The sequence below is a fragment of the Nematolebias whitei genome, chromosome 3, assembly GCF_014905685.2.
Source record: "Nematolebias whitei isolate Nwh7 chromosome 3, NemWhi1, whole genome shotgun sequence".
Lineage (NCBI taxonomy): Eukaryota > Metazoa > Chordata > Actinopteri > Cyprinodontiformes > Rivulidae > Nematolebias > Nematolebias whitei.
Genome location: NC_056500.1, coordinates 56,163,524 through 56,182,859, shown reverse-complemented (window position 1 = coordinate 56,182,859; position 19,336 = coordinate 56,163,524). Strand labels below are relative to the sequence as shown.

The window sequence follows — 19,336 nt, the reverse complement described above, 5'->3', positions numbered from 1 at the left end:
TGTTTGCAGTTGTTGTCACTGTTTGCAGCTGTTATCACTGTTTGCAGTTGTTGTCACTGTTTGCAGTTGTTGTCACTGTTTGCAGCTGTTATCACTGTTTGCAGTTGTTGTCACTGTTTGCAGTTGTTGTCACTGTTTGCAGTTGTTATCACTGTTTGCAGTTGTTATCACTGTTTGCAGTTGTTATCACTGTTTGCAGTTGTTGTCACTGTTTGCAGTTGTTATCACTGTTTGCAGTTGTTTTCACTGTTTGCAGTTGTTGTCACTGTTTGCAGTTGTTTTCACTGTTTGCAGCTGTTTTCACTGTTTGCAGCTGTTTTTACTGTTTGCAGCTGTTTTCACTGTTTGCAGCTGTTTTTACTGTTTGCAGCTGTTTTTATTGTTTGCAGCTGTTTTCACTGTTTGCAGCTGTTTTCACTGTTTGCAGTTGTTTTTACTGTTTGCAGTTGTTGTCACTGTTTGCAGTTGTTATCACTGTTTGCAGTTGTTTTCACTGTTTGCAGTTGTTTTCACTGTTTGCAGTTGTTTTCACTGTTTGCAGTTGTTTTCACTGTTTGCAGCTGTTATCACTGTTTGCAGCTGTTTTCACTGTTTGCAGCTGTTTTCACTGTTTGCAGCTGTTTTCACTGTTTGCAGCTGTTATCACTGTTTGCAGCTGTTTTCACTGTTTACACTGTTTGCAGTTGTTTTGCACCCATCAGCCACCGTATGAAATAACTGTGAGTCATGCATTTAAAATGACATCACAAGCTTTCTTCCTTCACCTTCCTCCTTCCTCAGTAGCAACATGATCAATGAGTTCCTGGTAGGCTTCAGTATTTTTTTAACCAGCCATGTTACAGGCATTATTCAGAAAACATTTACTGTTCATATTTGTGTATGTTACATATTTAATTAAAAGTTTAAAAAATATTTCTGTGTAAATATCTCATGTTACAATGTGACACCCGCGGCTTATAGACAAGCACGACCTATATATTAGCAATTTTTATTTTTTATTTTAATTTGGTGGGCGCGGCTTATTTTCAGGTGCACTCAATAGTCTGGAAATTACGGCAAAACAAAAAACTGATCTAAGACCGTTGTGGTGGTGTTGTGTGTGTGTGTGTGTGTGTGTGTGTGTGTGTGCAAGGGGGAGGGGCTACAATGACGTGAGAAGCACTAGCACATAAGATTTTCATTAGAAACTTTGTTATTCAAAGCAGTGGGCAACATACACACGTCCATGTTTGTTCTTACAATGTCTAAACTAAGTCCAACTCTCAACTGTTATTCAAAGCAACTACAGAAGATGTCTGGAGTCAAAAGTTTCAGTTTTTTTTTTTTCAGTTTTAGTTCCTGTCTTGGTCTGCACTCTGTCCTTGACTCACCAGGTTGAGACACAGCAGACGTCCTCCCAGAGACGCCACGTAGAGCCGTCGACGGGACGAGTGAAGGTGTGGAGAAGAAAACACGGCACCGCCACCGCAGTGGCGCTTCCAAACACACTGCTGGATCTGGAAACACACACACCTTCACTGATCACAGGCTTCAGATGATCCCAACGACCAGCAGTTTTCTCATCCTTCAAGCTCTTTCTGCATCAGTTCATGTTCGACACTCACCTGAGGGTTTAAGGCGTACACCTGTCCGTCATGTGAGCCCACCACCACCAGCCCACTGAGAGGGTCCACGGCAGGACAGCTCTTAACTGCGTCCCCTGTCTTAAACAACCACTGGGTCTCTCCGGTTTTAGCGCACAAGAAATAAACGCAGCCGTCATAACAACCTACAGAGAAAAAAAAAAGATCAAAACTGTAAAACTAATTTTATATAAGATGCAAACCTCAGTGTGGGATGTGAAAGACTCAGCTACAGCCACATCACATTTTAGAGTTGGTTGCGCAGCCATCTTGACCCAGGCTAACTCCAAACGTTAACCAGTCATACATGTACATTATCATCACTTCAATCATTACTTTCTGCAAGTTTCATTGGAATTTGTCCAGTAGTTCATGAGGTATTTTACTAACATAAGAATGAAAACCCAGACAAAGGCAGAAACAGTCATCCACCATTTGCCGGCGGTGACAGCAACATGCTAACCTACAACAACCAGGGTACCGCAGCGGGACACAGCAGCCGAGGCCTCAATTCTGTCCCCGAGAACTCGTTCCCACAGGAGGTTTCCGGTGAGCAGGTCAACCGCCTGCATCCTGTGGGAGTGGGAACCGATGAACACAGATGCTTCAGCCTCATCAGGATTTTGATTGGCTCCCTCTTGGATTAAAACCACCGGGGAGGCGTCCACACATCTGCCGGTATCTGAAGACCATCTTAGACTGAGCCTCACACCTTTATTGATATTTTGTCCTCTGAGTTTGTCTTTCTGGAAGCTTTTTGTTCCCTCAGTGTTCTTGATGTCCTTCACCTCTCCTCCTCGTCTTACTACTTTAACTGTACGCTGGTCCTCCTTCTCGTCCTCCTTCTGCTTTGTCTCAGCTGACCTGCGCTCTCTCTTTCTTTGAAGCACCAAAGGAAGGTCAGTGGGATGCTTCTTGGTCCCCGGCACTGATGACGAGCTGTCCTCCGGAGACAACAACCATGTCAGATGCTGCAACACTTCTGTGAACGTCCCATCAAGCAGAACTTCAAGGAGACTTGGAGAGGACACTCCCACAGAAGTGAGGATGTCCTCGCAAAGATGCAGCGCCGTCAACGAGTCCCCCCCACTGGACAGGAAGTTTGACTGCTCGTTGATGTTAGAGTCTTCAGGCAGACCTAATGTTTCCTGTTAAAAGAGGGTTTGAAATGTTGAACAAACCATACGTGAGCGTGTTCCATATTTAATTAGAAGTGTTAATACCTGCCACATATCCTGGAGAGTTTGTTTTAGGTTTCTGTCTCCCTGAAAAAACCTCTGACTGTCTCTTTGTCTTCTGTATAGTCTCATCAGTCCCTCCATGTCCACTTTACCTGCACAAAACAACCAAAAAATAAACTTAAAAGGATGAACAGTCCCATTCATTCATCCATCCATCCATTCATCCATCCATTCATCATCTTCCACTTGTTCTGAAGTCAGGTCGTGGGGGCAGCAGCTTGAGCAGGGATGTCCAGACATCTCTTTCCACAGCTCCTCTTCCAGCTCTTCTGGGAGGACTCCAAGGTGTTTCAGGGCCAACTGAGAGAAATAGTCTCTCCAGTGTCTCCTGGGTCTTCCCAAGGGTCTCCTCCCAGTCGGACATGGCCGAAGCACCTCCCTAGGGAGGTGCCCAGGGGCCATCCTTACCAGAGTTCATGACCACAGGTGAGAGTAGGAATAATACAATACTGCAGACGCTGCACCAATCCGTCTGTCAATCTCACGCTCCATTCTTCCTCACTTGTGAACAAAACCCCGAGATACTTGAACTCCTTCACTTAAAGCAGAACCTCACCCTCAACCTGAAGAGAGCAATCCACCCTTTTCTGACTGAGGACCATGGCCTCAGATTTGGAGGTGCCGATTCTCATCCCAGCCACTTCACACTCTGCTGCAAACTGCTCCAGTGAGAGCTGAAGGTCACGGCACAATGACGCCAACAGGACCACATCATCTGCACCCCCTGGCTGCACCAAGAAATTCTGTCCATAAAAGTTATGAACAGAATCAGTGACAACGGGCAGCCCTGGTGGAGTCCAGCTCCCACCCTGAAAGGGTCTGACTTACTACCGGCAATGTGAACCAAACTCTCGCACCGCTTGTATAGGTTCCCAATGGCTTGTACAATGGGCCCCCGACCCCATACTCACGGACCACCCCCCACAGTGTACCCCGAGGAACATGGTCAAATGCCTTCTCCAAGTCCATAAAACACGTGCAGTTTGGATGGGCAAACTCCCAAGACCCCTCGAGGACCTTAGTGAGGGTAAAGAGCTGATCCAGCGTTCCACGACCAGGACGGAACCTGCATTGGTCTCCTGGATCTGAGCTTCGACCACCAATCGAACGATCGATCAATGTACAGTCCCAAAAATGTTAAAATACAAAACAACTGCACCTCTGTTTAGCAGCTGAAGGCATTTTTCTTCAGGCTGCCAGAGTCTCAATTCAAAACTGGAGAATGTGGAGTTCAAAGATTTAAGCTACTTGAGAAACTCTGTTATTTAAGATAAATTCACTCAATCTCATCCCACTGGAGTGACTGGTCACATGCATCAAGGTGCGAAGGGTATCTGGCTTAATGCTTGTAACCTGTTCAAAATGGTTTTAACTCTCTGGTCCTGAATGTTAGTGGTAGTGACACCCTCCTGTTCTGCTGATTTGTAATGAACAAACAGCTCTTTGTTCTCTTTTTAAAAATGTACCTTTTGCTGCTGCTCGTTATTCTGCTGCTGTGAAACCTCAGCCTTTTCGGCACATCTGTAAATTCTGTCAGAGTGTGAGTTGACAGGTGTGATCAATCCGGTGTAAGAAAGCTTTGTTGGTAAATTAGCTCCATCTTATTCTCTCACTAAGCAGCTTGTTTTGAGCTTCCAGAGGCGTCTCTTCTGCTCTGTGCTGTTTGGAAATCGTCTTTGTTGTCTGCATCTCCAACTGAAATGAAGATGTCTCCTGTAGTCATCTCATACTCCCACAGGGTGTCCTTCCTTTCTATTCACACCTTCGTGCATGTGATCTCTCTTGTGAGTCAGAACATCTTCAGGGACAGGATGTATAGAGGAGCATCTTGTGCACTTAAAGCTTGCAATTCCACACTGTTCAGTCTTGAATTAAGAAAGTTCCCAGATGGGAAGTGAAACATATTCAACTACAGAATAGAAGTCCAGTTAATTTTATTTTTCATTTTTAGTTTTGGATTTGCCAAACCAACATAATGATGAACTGTAAAGGTAGAAAATAAATAAAAAGTTTGGCTTTCCTTGAGAGAATGCATAGATGGGTATAATGTTTATTTTTAGTTGATCACGGTGAAGTTAAATGGTAAATGGACTGTACTTATACAGCACCTTTCTATCTTATCCAGATACTCAAAGCACTTTACAATCTGTGCCTCACTGACCCATTCATACAGCTCTATACTAGATCTCTACAAAGATAATTGAACAAATCATTCTAAAGAGACTAATCAGAGCTTTATCACATTCATACACTGATGGACACACATCGGAGGCAGTGAGGGGTTCAGTGTCTTGCCCAGGGACACTTGGGCATGTAGCGGATTTGAACCCCCAACTCTTGCATAGGAGGACCACTGCTCTAACCACTCAGCCACAGCCGCTCCCTTTAGAGGAGGAAGATCTGGTGTTTCTTGTGTTAACCAAGGAGAAGTGCTAATTTGCAGATGTCATGAAAAGAGCGTCAACGTTTCCAGCGGCTGGTGCCTCCACTCTGCCCAGCTGAGGCGCTCTCCCTCCAGGTCATCACAGCCACCGCTTCCCAAAACTATGGCCTGTGTGTCCATGTCGTCTCCTCCGTGCACAAACATTGTGCTATCTCTTTCCACATGTTCCTGTATGTTCTACCAGCCTCGGCCCGCTGCTCTTCAGTGGAGCAGTTGAAGTCAAAAGAGAGCAGCTTAGTGAAGCAGCTTTTCTGCATTAACACATCCACAAAGTTCTGACCAGTCACTCAATACTTCTACCTTCTCAATCGCTGCCTACTCTGACAATTGTTTGTCCCTTTGGTGTCAATCAATGTGCCAGTGTATTCCAAATCACTCTTTGTCTGGCCTGTCACCTTGGACCTCCACCACGATGAGGTGGCGATCCATGGAGGAGACATAATTACCAATTAAACCAATATAAATATATTTTTTCAATCTGGGGAACTGGGGTACCTGGAGAAAACCCACACATGCACGGCAAAAACAAGCAAACTTTACACGGAAAGGTCGGGAGGCAAACCTGCGACCTTGTTTCTGTGAGGAAACGATGATAACCACTGTTCCACTGTGCTGTGCATTTGGTTGTTATTTTTATGTGGGGTTACAGGTGGGTGTGGTTTCAGAGTGTTTGATGAGCTGAACATTTTGTAGATTGGCGGTCATCTCTGTTGCACTGATGAAACAGGCACATTACTTTTTGATGAAGGATTTAATGAATGTGCTTCATGCACATTTTTGAAAACATCAATTAATTTGTCTTTGTTTGAGAAAAATATTCAATCTGGTTTTGTGCAGGAACGAGACAAACAACCATTCAGTCTCTCACTCACACCTAGAGACAGTTTAGAGTTACCAGTCAGTCTAACATGCATGTTTTTGGTCTGTGGGAGGAAACCGGAGTTACTGGAGAAAACCCACGCATGCACGAAGAGAACATGCAAACTCCACCCAGGAATGCTGGAAGGTGAACCTCCAACCTTTACGCTGAAACCTCTAAGCACAGAACAAGTTCTCAAAGCATGTGAGAACAAAAAGATGTAATTTTCTTCACTAAACAGCGACAACAAAAACAATTTTCCTGACGTCTTGCAGAGTATAAATCAACCTTAAGATGATCTTTGTTTATGGGCCAACTGTGCAGTGTCATAAGGTCTTTTGCAAAGTGCTTGTGCTTGAAGTATGTGTTAGGGATGACTCTCAGCAACTCCGGCACCAAACTTCAGTTTATTATGTAGAAAAGTCACTGAGTTATAGCCATTTATGTGTTCGTTAAGGTCAGATAGTTGTGGTGGTCATTTAGAATTTGGTTAGAGATTATTTAAGCTGATGATTTGTAGATGTAAAGCTAATAATTGTTTTCTGGCAGTTTCATTAAAGTTTATTGACTCTAAATGTGGATCAGTTGTAGAGGTCCACCCAGTGATTACTACAAGCTTTAGTCAAATGTGTTCACAGACATATTTTAATCAACAACCAAACACGTCTTTCATCTTTCAGCAGCGGGTAACAACGAGGCGTGTCAGGACTCTCACCGTGGGGAGTCTGGCGTAAAGCTGGGACGAGCAGCAGCGTGTCAGGAACGCTGTGAGAAGGCAGCAGCAGCGTGAGTTGCTTCAGGATGAGCCTCTTCAGGGCGGCCCAGCCCGGCTCCTCAGGGGGACGATGGTCCTGCTGTGTGGAGGAGACGGTGGAGGCTGCCATCTGGTGTCCAGCAGTGGGGGCCACCACAAAGGCCAGGAGTCGAGAACTGTCACAAACACCCACGGCGCAGGCCTCCACCTCTGGCAGGCTCGAGATCAGCTGCAGGAGGAAGAAACAACCTTTGACCCAGATGTCTGCCTCCTGATTCACAGAACAATACAGACACGTTGTCTTTGTAGAAATGAAGCTACCCCCGAGCCCCAAAGAGCTTTAAATCATTTCACTCAAACTACTCACTCTCTGAAGGTCGTCCAAGTTCACTTGTTTCCCGTTACGCTTAATCATTCTGTCTCTGCGTCCCAGGAAGTACAGCTGATCGTCCTTAATGTTCACCCAGTCTCCAGTTGCCCTCATCGTCCCAGGGACAGGCATGTCCTCCCCGTCCAGGAGACACACCCTGTCCTGTCCACCTGCACACAGGACGGTTTCATTCAAACAGCTTTGATTACGGCATGCGTTCGCTGTGGCATGGTTTCGATAAGCTTCTGCAGTGACACAAGATCTATTTCCATCCAGTGTTGCGTTAAATTTTCACCCAGATCTTGCATTGATGATGGCAGATTCTGACTCGCAAAGACTTCTCCAACACATCCCAAAGATTCTCAGTGGGGTTAAGGTCTGGACTCTGTGGTGGCCAATCCATGTGTGAAAATGATGTCTCATGCTCCCAGAACCACTCTTTCACAATTAGAGCCCGATGAATCCTGGTATTGTCATCTTGGAATAATATGTCCGTGCCATCAGGGAAGAAAAAATCCATTGGTGGAATAACCTGGTCATTCAGTATGTTCAGGTAGTCAGCTGACCTCACTCTTTGAGTACAAACTGTTGCTGAACCTAGACCTGACCAACTGCAGCAACCCCAGATCCAGAGTCCAATCTTTATGCTCCCTAGCAAATTGAAGCCTTTTTTTTGGGTTAGCCTCGGTGATTAGTGGTTTTCTTAAGGCTACACTAGGCCTGTCACGATAACTAATTTTGCTGGGCGATTAATTGTCTCAGAAATTATTGCAATAAACGAGAATATTGTTTGAAATTTGAAAAGAATTAGTAATTATTATTATTTAAGAATAAATGTTGGTTAATTTTTGTGTGTAGTACCTTTTTTGTCCATTGAATGGCAGTATAAGACTGTTTGAACTGAAGGATGGATAGTGAGGGAGCGAGCAGCGTGTCTCTAAGAAAAATGGGAGGGAGGCCCCCTGACGTGACATGGGCTGTCTGCCTTTGGTTCTCAAAATAGCGGACGTTCGGTGTGGTTTGAGCTCTTTAGCATAGCATTTGTCACACAAAGCTTCTAATAAAAAAATCAGTAAACAAGTTCTCAGCTTCTTTTTTCAGAGAAAAACAACTTTTTAGACGAAGGCACGGGTTTCAACTGTGAATTTTGGAGCTTTGACAAGACGGAGGTTTTTTCCCGAGGTCGGCCTGTTAGCTTAGCTTCTCAGCTCAGCTGCTTTGAATGATCCAAACACAGTTTTGGACGATTAAAATGGACTTTAAAGAGAAAGGGAGGCGTCAGTGAAGAGCACCGGAGTTGAGCCTGTTGTCATCCAGGGTCTTCAGTAGAAAGAGAGACACGAAGAAACGATAAAGTCCGTAAATAAAAATGAGGTTGATCATTTTCATTTATCATGCAATTAATTGATTTATTGTTTATTGATCATTGATTTATTATTTATTGTTAATTGATTTATTGTTTTTTTATTTTAGGGGAGTGGTGGCACAGAGGTTAGAGAAGATGGGCCTGTGATCAGAAAGTCGCAGGTTCAACTCCTGGTACCGTCAACATCAAAATGTGGGTGGAAAAGGTGAAACACCCACACCTGCCTCCACCCTCATTGGCCCCACTCTGGCCCCCTGAGCAAGACCCTGAACCCCCACCATCTGCTCCCTAAACAGGTCTCTCTTGAAAATGAGTTTCCGTGACTCAATGAGACTACCTGGATAAATAAAGGGGGAATTGCGACAGGCCTAGACTTCACAGCTGTTCAGTCCCAATCCCTTGAGTTCCTTCACGTTGTGCATGTGGAAATGTTCTTACTGTCTCTATTAAACACAGCCCTGAGTGCTACTGCTGTTTTTCTTCCATTTGATTTCACCAAACGTTTAAGTTATCACCGATCACGATCATTCAGGATTTCCTTCCAGCCACATTTCTTCCTCTAAGATGATGGGTCCCCACTATCCTTCCAGTTTTTAATAATGAGTTGTAATAACCCAGTGTTAGTAGTTTCTACAATCTCCTTAGATGTTTTCTCTGCTTGATGCAGCCAATGATGTGACCCTTCTCAAACAGACGGACATCTTTTCCACGACCACGCCATGAGTCTTTGACACGGTTGTTTAAGAAATAAGAGGCAACTCATTGCACCAGTTGGGGTTAAATAACTTGTTGCAGCTGAAAGGTGATCGTCCATGCAGTAATTATCCAACAGGAGGCTCGTACCTGTTTGTTTAGTTAAATCCAGGTGGACACTTTTCTTTTTGGCCAGGCTGTGCATGTTCTGTCTGGAACAGGTTCCTCTTGTAAATGAGTCCCTGTGGCTCAATGAGACTAGCTTGCATGAATAAAGGTTGAATGAATGATTTAATCTGTCATCAAGTTTAAGGTCCCTGTCCAGTCTCACAACAAGATTTGTTGCTGTATAAGCCAGATGTTGTGCTAGAGGACCCAGATCAGCATGGACTTTGAAAGCACCACTGGGCCTAATGAAAAATGGAAAAGACTATACAATTTAAAATGTCAAAATATTTCAAGAATCTGGAGAAATCTTTAGGTGCAAAAGGAAAAGGCTTAAGGCCAAGGTAGGATGCCTGCGCTCTTCAGGCCATCAGGCAGCACTGCATTAAAAACAGGTCTGGCTCTGTTCTGGACATGACTGTGGGGGCCCAGGAACACTCCATTTATGTGGTCTGTAACCACAGTTCAAAGACCTCCTCTCCATTAGTGTATAGTGTGGAGGAGCATGAATACCTCAGGCACGAGCAGCTTATGTATCAGGAAGGACAACATGAATGCAGACAAGTTGAAATAGGTTTTATAACAACATGTGCTCCCATCCAGCACAGAAGGCCAGAACTGTTTTCTATTTCCTAAAAGTGGTACAATTGCTTAGCGTCAACATTGATGTGATTGTGTGATGCGTTTCATTGTGGATCAAATATGGGTGTATGAGATGTTTGAGTCATTGTGCTCTGTTTTTATTTACATTGCAATGTCTCATTTTGTTCAGAACTGGGATTGTAGTTGCTCACCTATAAACACCTGACCTTCACCCTCTGTGATGATGCAACCGTGTTCATCTCTCACTTCCAACATCGTGTCCATCAGTGGACTCCCCAGAGGCACGGAGGCTGACGTTCTGCAGGAGGAGTAATGTTTTATCTGCAGCGAAGTTCAAACAATCATCAGGCAGAGATGATGAACATCTAATGCTCACTGGTTGGTGGAGCGCAGCAGGCTCTCTGAGATGTTGTAACAGCAGGCCCAGCAGGAGACCTCCGTGATACCGTAGATGTTGTAGATGCAGGTTGTGTTGTCCTTGTGTCTCCAGCTGCTCAGCAGAGCAGGAGAAGGACAGGCTTCTCCACCCAGAGCCAGCACCCTCAGCGAGGAGCCGGAGGACAACACATCCTGTTTCAGGACACGATGGCCGAAACTCATCAGCAAAGTCGGTGTGACCTGGGGAGACATAAACGATCAAAAACATTCCTTGAAGGAATTCTCGTCACCCGCTGCCTTTACTGTCACAATTTCAATAGCTGCTCACTGCGCCACCTGGTGGTGGAGGGGTTAAATGCAGAGATCCAACTTCGACATTATATGGGAACATACAATGATGACAATATATACATTATTATTATTAATAATGAACTAACATCAACACATAGACAAAAATAGAGTTGTAATCATTTTGGTCAAACTTTCTAAATGAAGTTATGTGTGATCTCACAAGTTAAGTAAGATAATCAAAGTATGTGCACTGAATAACTCTCAGCTACTACCAAACCCAACTTTAGCTCAGTATCTGTAAACTATAGCCATTTTTCTATTTTCTAAAAACAGCTGGCCTTGGTGGCCATCTTGAATTGGATTGGCTCAAAAACCTAATCAGCTGTGGATGTGTGTAATAATGATCTTTCAGCAATTTTCAACAAAATTCACTGAGTGGTTCACAATATATTTTGCTAACAGACAGATGTGTGCAAGCATTCAAACATAGACATATGGCTTTGCCTTTTGAAGGTGGGGGAGAAACATGATAGAAGTGAAACAGTGTGAGCCGCTTGCCTGGAGGACTGTAGCTCTGTGATCTTTGAACAACAACCGTGCAAGTCGAACGGGCTTTTTCTTCATTATCGCAGGGACAATCAGGAGCTGAGCCCCTGACGACAAGGCCAGGAAAATATCCACCACGGAAGGGTCAAAGGTTAGAGGGGAGGCAAGGAAAAGCACATCATCAGGGCTGATCTGAAACAAAGATCTGAGAAGAGAGAAAATCCTTTGTTTCAGAACAGAAACTCAACAAAGGTGTTTGACAGAACAACAAAAGTCCCCCCCCCCCCCCCACTGACCTCAGGTGCAGAATATTAGGAAGAATACACTCATGTGGGACCCTCACGGTCTTGGGAGGACCAGTTGTTCCAGATGTGTGGAGCACATATGCCCAGTCTTTCTGACCGCAGGTACCATCAAGTTCAGGGCCGCCTGTTGGCTGAGGTCCAGATCCCCCCTCCAAGACTGGGAGAGGCTCAGCTCGCATCAAGGTCAGTTTAAACTCAGGCAGCTCCATGCAGACCTCCACAGACATGTATCTGACGAGCGACGCCTGAAAGAACTTCATGGGAAATAAAAAAATTAAAAGGGAAATATTCATAAACTACCATCTGAAGGAAATGTTGGGTAGATTGAAACCAGTTTGGTTACATGTTTGTTATGGGGAAATTCTCTAAACATTCTCCATCATTGTGAGCGATGCATACAGCAGGACTGGGGGCTGGAAGGTGTGCAAACAAGAGGGGCCCCACAGAAAAATACTGGCTCCATAAACAGTAAAGGCAGCCCTGTTGTTGGGCATTCCTGTTAATGTTAATCTAACTGGACATTAGCTTAAGGGCACAGATTGCATGTGCAAATTTACACATAGCAGAAGTTTATTTGTGCTGATAAAATGCAGCAAATATTAAACCTGCACAAGGTCACTTTTTACTGCGCAGAGCCGGAGGCCACACCGGCTCATGACTCCGGCAGAGAGAAATCCAGGAGCCTCTGGGTCCAGCGGGACGTAAGCCGCAGCACTCTGCAGAATCCTGAAGAACACATCACAGTTTATGTTCCGTTGAGGCAAACAAACACACAAGCTCCTGCAAACTGGTGCAAATTACCCCAGAATCCAGACAGGCACGAGCAGATCATCACTGCAGTACAGACCAACAACGCCGCTGCTGAGAGCACAGTTCTTCAGTAAAACACGAGAGAGTTTCTCTGCAAGCTGGACCACATCTCTGTACAACAGAGACACACAGCCTTGTGACCCCCCCGAGCCGCTGTCGAACACCACCGCTTTCCTGTCAGGGTGCATGGAGGCTGCAGCGAACACAAGCCCCTGAAGCGTCCGAGCAGCCATGTTGATGAGACGTTCACTGGTCGCCTGATTGTACTACTTCAGTGCCGATACTGAGCAAAAACACACATTCTTTTATTAATCATAATTTAATTCAGCTCACTTCACGTTTATTTACGTTTGGATTTTACTTAGTCGCGCACTGATGACGTATTAGTTAAAGTAACAGAAGTGTTGCATTTAATGTCTTCCTGTAAGCAGAGTTTCTTAAAAACGTAACCACCCATAACGATTACGATTACAATGATGCCCAAATAAACATCTCAAACTTTCGTATTTTTAATTATCTTATATAAAAATTACATTAGGCTATTATGATATTCACAACGTTACTGAAGTTTTTCCGTCCCCCGACTTTCAAATTAAAAAAATTGGCATAGGGAGAATTGTATCTTCCGAGTTTTCTGAAAGGCATCACAAGTCCGCAGTGCCCAATCATATCACGCCAATTTTTGAACGAAAGACTTCAACTAGAAGCGCCTTTCCACACCGGTCCGTTGGATCCATAATTTTTATAATTAACCTGAAGAAAATACCACTTTTTAACCGCCAACATGGAGCAGAGTTTAAGTACACAATTCAATGAAAATAGCTTGAGATTTAAAGCTTCACTGGATCGAATTATAGAAAAGGTTCGTCGATAATAGCCACGGAATTAGCAAGAATGACTAGCCTGGCTTTAGCTTCCTCGATAGCCGGCAGAGTTAAAACAATTCACTAACATCTACTATTGTTGTTCAACAGTACTCAAAAACTAGGCATCACGCCGGGATAGAAGTGGACCTTAACAGTGTAAACAATAAAAGTAAGTAAACTAGAAAACCTACAACATGTTTTTATTTAAACTGTACGAATTAATGCACAGTTTTGTGGTGGATACACGTAAAGTGAACTGCACTGAAAAAACAAAACTGATAATTGTAATAATAGCGTCTGCTTCCTTCCTTAGATCTTCTTTCAGCTTTCCCCTCTGGTCTCCACAGCGAGTCATCCTCCTCTACCTCACTGTCCTCTGCATCCTCTGTCCTCACTCCATCTACCTTCATGTCCTCTCTAACTGCATCCAGATATCTCCTCTGTGTCTTTTTTCCTGGCAGCTGCATTTCTAACATCCTTCTACCAATATAGTCCCGACATGTCCAAACCATCTCAGTCTGGTCTCCCTAACTTTATCTCCCAGTTGTTCAACCTGTGCTGTACCTCTGATGATCTCATTCCTAATCTTATCCAGTCTTGTCACTCCTAAGGAGAACCTTAGCATCTTCATTTCTGCCACTTCTAGTTCTTTCTCCTGTGTTTTTGTCAATGCCACTGTCTCCAGACCACACAACATAGCTGGTCTCACCACTGTCTTGTAAACTTTTCCTTTAACCTTTGCTGACACCTTTTTTTGTCACTAATCACTCCTGAAACTTTTCTCCATCACTCCATCCTGCCTGGACGCTCTTTTTCACTTCTTTACCACACTCCCCATTTCTCTGGACAGTGGACCCCAAGTACTTGAAGTCCTGCACCTTTGTGACCTCTGCTCCTTGCAGCCTCACTGTTCCACTTCCTCTCTCTCATTTACACACATGTACTCTGTCTTACTACAGCTGACTTTTATTCCTCTTCTTTCAAGTGCATACCTCCACCTCTCCAAGTTCTCTTCCACCTGTTCCCTGTTCTCACCACAGATCACAATGTCATCTGCAAACATCATAGTCCATGGGGATCTTGCCTGACCTCATCTGTTAGTCGGTCCATCACCAGATCAAACAAGAAGGGGCTCAGAGCCGATCCTTGATGCACTCCCACCTCCACCTTAAAGCTATCTGCCACTCCTACAGCACATATCACCACTGTCCTGCTGTCCTCATACATGTCCTGTACCAGTCTAACATACTTTTCTGCCACTCCAGATTTCCTCATGCAACCACATCTCCTCCCTCGGCACTCTGTCAGATGCTTTTTCTAAATCCACAAAGACACAATGGAGTTCTTTCTGACCCTCTCTGTACTTCTCCATCAGCATCCTCAAAGCAAAGATGCATCTGTGGTGCTCTTTCTTGGCATGAAACCATACTGCTGCTCACAGATAGTCACCTCTCGTCTAAGTCTTGCTTCCACAACTTTCTCCCAGATCTTCATCGTGTGACTCATCAACTTAATTCCCCTGTAGTTTCTACAACTCTGTACATTGTTCTTAAAAATGGGCACCAGCACACTTCTTCTCCATTCCTGAGGCATTTTCTCACCCTCATATATGCCATTGAATATTTGAGTCAAAAACCTCACTGCCATCTCTCCAAGACATTTCCAACCCTCCACTGGTATGTCATCAGGTCCTACTGTCTTTCCCTTCTTCATTCTTTTCAGAGCTTTCTGGACTTCACCCTCACTAATCTTTCCCACTTCCTGGTCCACAGTTTATATGATCTCTACTCTTCTTTCTCGTTCATTCTCTTCATTCATTAGCTCCTCAAAGTACTCCTTCCATCTTCCCGTCACACTCTCCTCACTTGTTAGAACATTACCATTCCTATGTTTAATAAGCTTAACCTGCTGCACATCCTTTCCAGCCTGATCCCTCTGTCTTGCCAATCGATACAAGTCCTTCTCGTCCTCTTTAGTGTCCAGTCTCCCATACAACTCATCATACACCCTCTGCTTTGTCTTAGCTACCTCCCTCTTTGCTCTACGTTCCATCTCCTTATATTCCTGTCTCCTCTCATCAGTCCTCTCACTGTCATTTCTTCTTGGCTAATCTCTTTCTTTGAACATCATCCTGCACTTCACTATTCCATCACCAGGTTTCCAGATCATCCATTCTCTGTCCAGATGACACACCAAGTACCTTCCTACCTGTCTCTCTAATTACTGTTGCTGTAGTAGTCCAGTCATCTGGAAGCTCTTTCTTACTACCCAGAGCCTTTAACAGCTCCTCTCTGAACTTCTCACAACATTCTTCCTTCTTCATCTTCCACCATTTGGTCTTCTCTGATTTTACTATTTTTCTCTTCTTCACAACAACAGTCATTCTACACACAACCATCCGATGCTGTCTGGCCACAATCTCCCCTGCCACAACCTTACAGTCTCCAATCTCCCTCAGGTTTCCTCTTCTACACAGAATGTAGTCGACCTGCGTACTCCTTCCTCCACTCTTATAGGTCACTCTATGTTCCTCCCTCTTTTGGAAATAGGTATTGACTACAGCCATTTCCATTCTCTTGGTAAAATCCACCACGCTCTGTCCTTCCTGGTTTTTTTCCTTGACACCAAACCTACCCATCATTTCCTCATCCTCTGTTTCCTTCACCAACACATCCACTCAGGTCTGCTCCGATCACCACTTTTTCCTCCCTGGAAATACTCTCTATCACTTCATCCAGAGCTTTCCAAAATGTGTCTTTCTCCTCATCACATCCAACCTGTGGAGCATAACCACTGACAATGTTGAGCATCAGACCTTCTACTTCTACCTTCAGGCACATCATCCTATCTGACACTCTTTTCACCTCTACTACATTATTTACCAACTCCTCCTTCAGGACCACCCCTACTCCATTTCTCTTTCTATTCACACCATGGTAAAACAGTTTGAACCCTGCTCAAATGCTGTGAGCCTTGCTGCCCTTCCACTTGGTATCTTGGACACATAAAACATCTACCTTCCTTCTCTGCATCATTTCAGACAGCTCTCTACCTTTGCCTGTCATTGTCCCCACATTTTGAGTTGCAACCCTCAGTCCTACATTTTTCACGTTCCTGTGTGTGTGTGTGAGTATATATATATATATATATATATATATATATATATATATATATATATACTCACAACCAGTTGGTAGCACACTTGTAACTAAAAATGTTCATGTTAGTTTTGAATACTGTACTTGTTTTGTCGCCATCTAGCGGTAATACACTGTTATTACCTGCCAACCTTCACCAGAAACAACCCATACTCGTTTGAGTACTGTACTGCGTTTTATTTATTATAGTTTTATTTATTAAAAAGTTGTTTGTGGACTCGTGCAGTGTGTCAGTCACATGATGGCCAGCCCTGCACATAAGTTGTTTCTGTTACTCTGTTAGTTTAATTAAACACGTTTTATATTTAACAAAAACCTGAGCCCAGACCATCATATCCAAATTTTGTTTTGTTTTTTGTACAAAATTTTCGTTTATTTCGTTTTCCTTTGTCTAACTGAGTAACTTGTTTTAACTTTTGGTGAAGCACTTGGACAATACATGGAGCGCTCCAGAAAAATGCTGAACATGATCAAGCCAAAGGTTTGGATTAATATATACTACATAAATTAAATAAAGTGATTTCAGTACAATAACTTGCATGCATTTAATAATTTGCAACTTATATTTTTAGAGCCCAACAGATCTGGACGAGGAGTCGTTGAGCAGTAAGGGATTTTAACCTACAATACACAAGATGTATTTATGCAGCGTTATTTTGTCCAAGTTGATTTCTTCATCATTTCTCTACAGGACAGAATGTTACAGGAAACTCTCAGGTAACTATAGTCATATTCATCTCACACTTTTGATTTGAAATAAAAGTTATTGCTCGCCAAAAGGGTGATAGCATTTTTACCAGTCTTTCTGTGTGCATGTGTTAATTTGACACATATTAGCAACATTTCATGAACCACTGGTGGATTTTAGTAAAACTCAGAAAGTGGTTGTACATCATCAACCAGTAACTTTTGGAATCAACCCAATACAAGATGGCTGCTGCAGCTAATCCACCTAATCCCACACAAATGGATCTAAGTCTGTAGTGAGCTAAAGTTTGGTGTGGTAGTAGCTGGGAATAATCCTCAACACATGCTTCGAGTGCACAGATCTTGCAATATGGCATGAGATCACACATAACGTTGTATAGAAGTTTTTCCACAATGGATCCATGTCCATCCCTTCTCATCATAAGATAACCTTAACTTCAACATTTGGCATAAAAAGATGGCAGATGACATATTTTCCTTTAAGGGATGCTGTGTTTTTAATTTTAATGTTTTTCATTCATAGCTGGACTTCACATTTATAAGTGGTGGTGCTGACAGGACTTGTAATTGCACCAGTAACTCTGCCTTGGAGAACAACGGTAAGAACAAACAGAGTTGGTACTTTGTCACAGATGTGAGAGGAAATAAAAATGGGCTGTTCTAATTTGAGTAACTTTTTTCCTACACCCTACAGAGGTGACGCAGAGCTCCTTTGATGAGAGTTCTAGGAACTTGTCAGAGGGAGAGCATCTGCCAGAGGACCAAGATGAAGAACTGCAGATGTCTCTGAGCAGCAATGGCAGCTCCTGGGTGGAACTCTACCCAAGCATGGTCAGTCGAATTGGACGAGCCTGTCACCTGCAGCATGTCTCTAAGGCTGCCAGCTCGGTGCTGAGAAGGTATCAAAGGTGGCGAAAGCAGTCTAAAAGAGGCAGCCTGAGCAGCACCTTAAATGTTACACTGAGAAACACCAAAAGAAATCCTACAATGATGCCTTCCAGCAAGGTGAGGCTGGAGGAGAGCTCCTACAGTCCTGTAAGGCTTGAAACAACCCCTCGTGTCCTGCAGCAGCCATCCCCTGGCAAGGACGCCTCGACCAGTGCACGTCCAGTTCGTGTAATAGACTTCTCTGAGACCACTCAAGCAAGAGATGTCCCACTGAACGAGACCTTTATTGTGTCTGAGGTGTTCCCTCCTAGACCACTCCAGCTGGGGGAACACATCCTCAGAAACACCACTGGTCCTTCACAAACTTCTTATGGCACTTCTAGATCGTCCAAGGACACGCTCCTTCATCTGACAAGGCCTTCACGCTCAGAGTCCTCCACATACGCAAGAGAAGCTCAAGCTGTAACCAAGAGACCCGGCGTCTACAGCTCCTCGGTCAGGCAGAGTCCTTTCAAGACAAAAACGATGGCCGCCTTCAGTAGATCACCTCGAGCCTTTTCAAGAGTCCTCCAAGAAAATCCTATGGACCACTGTTCCAGAGAGTCACTGAGACTTGGATCACCGCCTGCGTCTCTGCCCTCCTCTCCAAAAGGGCCTGCAGTGCAGCCCACGATGCTTTACCCTCCATCGTCCCAGCCACCCCCAGCCCACGGAGCAGACGGACGCCGCAGGTTCAGACGGCATCTGTCCTTCGACTCCTCCCCCTCACGCTCTGCCTCCTACTCGCCAAAGAAAGTAGACGAAGAATTTGTGAAACTTTACCACAAGCTCGTGTGCCAGAACAAGTCCGTTTTTTTCAACAGCCTCCCCTGCCGTTTCTGTACCAGAAGCTCTGAGGTCGGCAGAGGCCATTCTTCATCTCTTGCAGCGCTCGCCCTGTCGCCCCACCGCTCCGTCCTGTGGAAACGTCACAGGGAGGTGGAATCCAGCAGCTGGCCAAAGTCCAAACGGCACAAGACGGATATGCTCATGCACTGTTTGTCTCCATACAAACTGCAGCGGCCTCGCAGCGCCTTCACCCACAGCCCCCGTAAACACAGCCCCCAGCCACCTGCAGCACCCCAGGAAGCCTGCATGAGAGGGCACCGACACGGATCTGCAGCAGACCTTTGTGTTCTAGGTAAGCTCTGCATCTTTCACATCCACTCCCCTCAAAAATACTGGAACACAAGTTCCTTTCCTTCTGCTGTCGACTCAAAACCATTTGGTT

At 44.4% G+C, this 19,336-nt stretch overlaps 1 protein-coding gene across 1 annotated transcript in view; it reads right to left on the bottom strand.

Moving 5' to 3' along the window:
- The window catches only part of aasdh (aminoadipate-semialdehyde dehydrogenase), a 47,269-nt gene extending 34,590 nt beyond the window's left edge, over window positions 1-12,679 (bottom strand). Inside the window, exons 1-12 of the mRNA XM_037698331.1 lie at window positions 12,438-12,679; window positions 12,242-12,362; window positions 11,628-11,890; window positions 11,344-11,536; window positions 10,493-10,734; window positions 10,308-10,414; window positions 7,287-7,459; window positions 6,881-7,148; window positions 2,846-2,955; window positions 2,086-2,770; window positions 1,605-1,768; window positions 1,371-1,496 (exon numbers count right to left, since the gene is read on the bottom strand). Of these exons, the coding sequence (XP_037554259.1) occupies window positions 1,371-1,496; window positions 1,605-1,768; window positions 2,086-2,770; window positions 2,846-2,955; window positions 6,881-7,148; window positions 7,287-7,459; window positions 10,308-10,414; window positions 10,493-10,734; window positions 11,344-11,536; window positions 11,628-11,890; window positions 12,242-12,362; window positions 12,438-12,679 (2,694 nt within the window). The remainder of the gene's footprint in view (window positions 1-1,370; window positions 1,497-1,604; window positions 1,769-2,085; window positions 2,771-2,845; window positions 2,956-6,880; window positions 7,149-7,286; window positions 7,460-10,307; window positions 10,415-10,492; window positions 10,735-11,343; window positions 11,537-11,627; window positions 11,891-12,241; window positions 12,363-12,437) is intronic.
- Window positions 12,680-19,336: the final 6,657 nt, after the last annotated feature.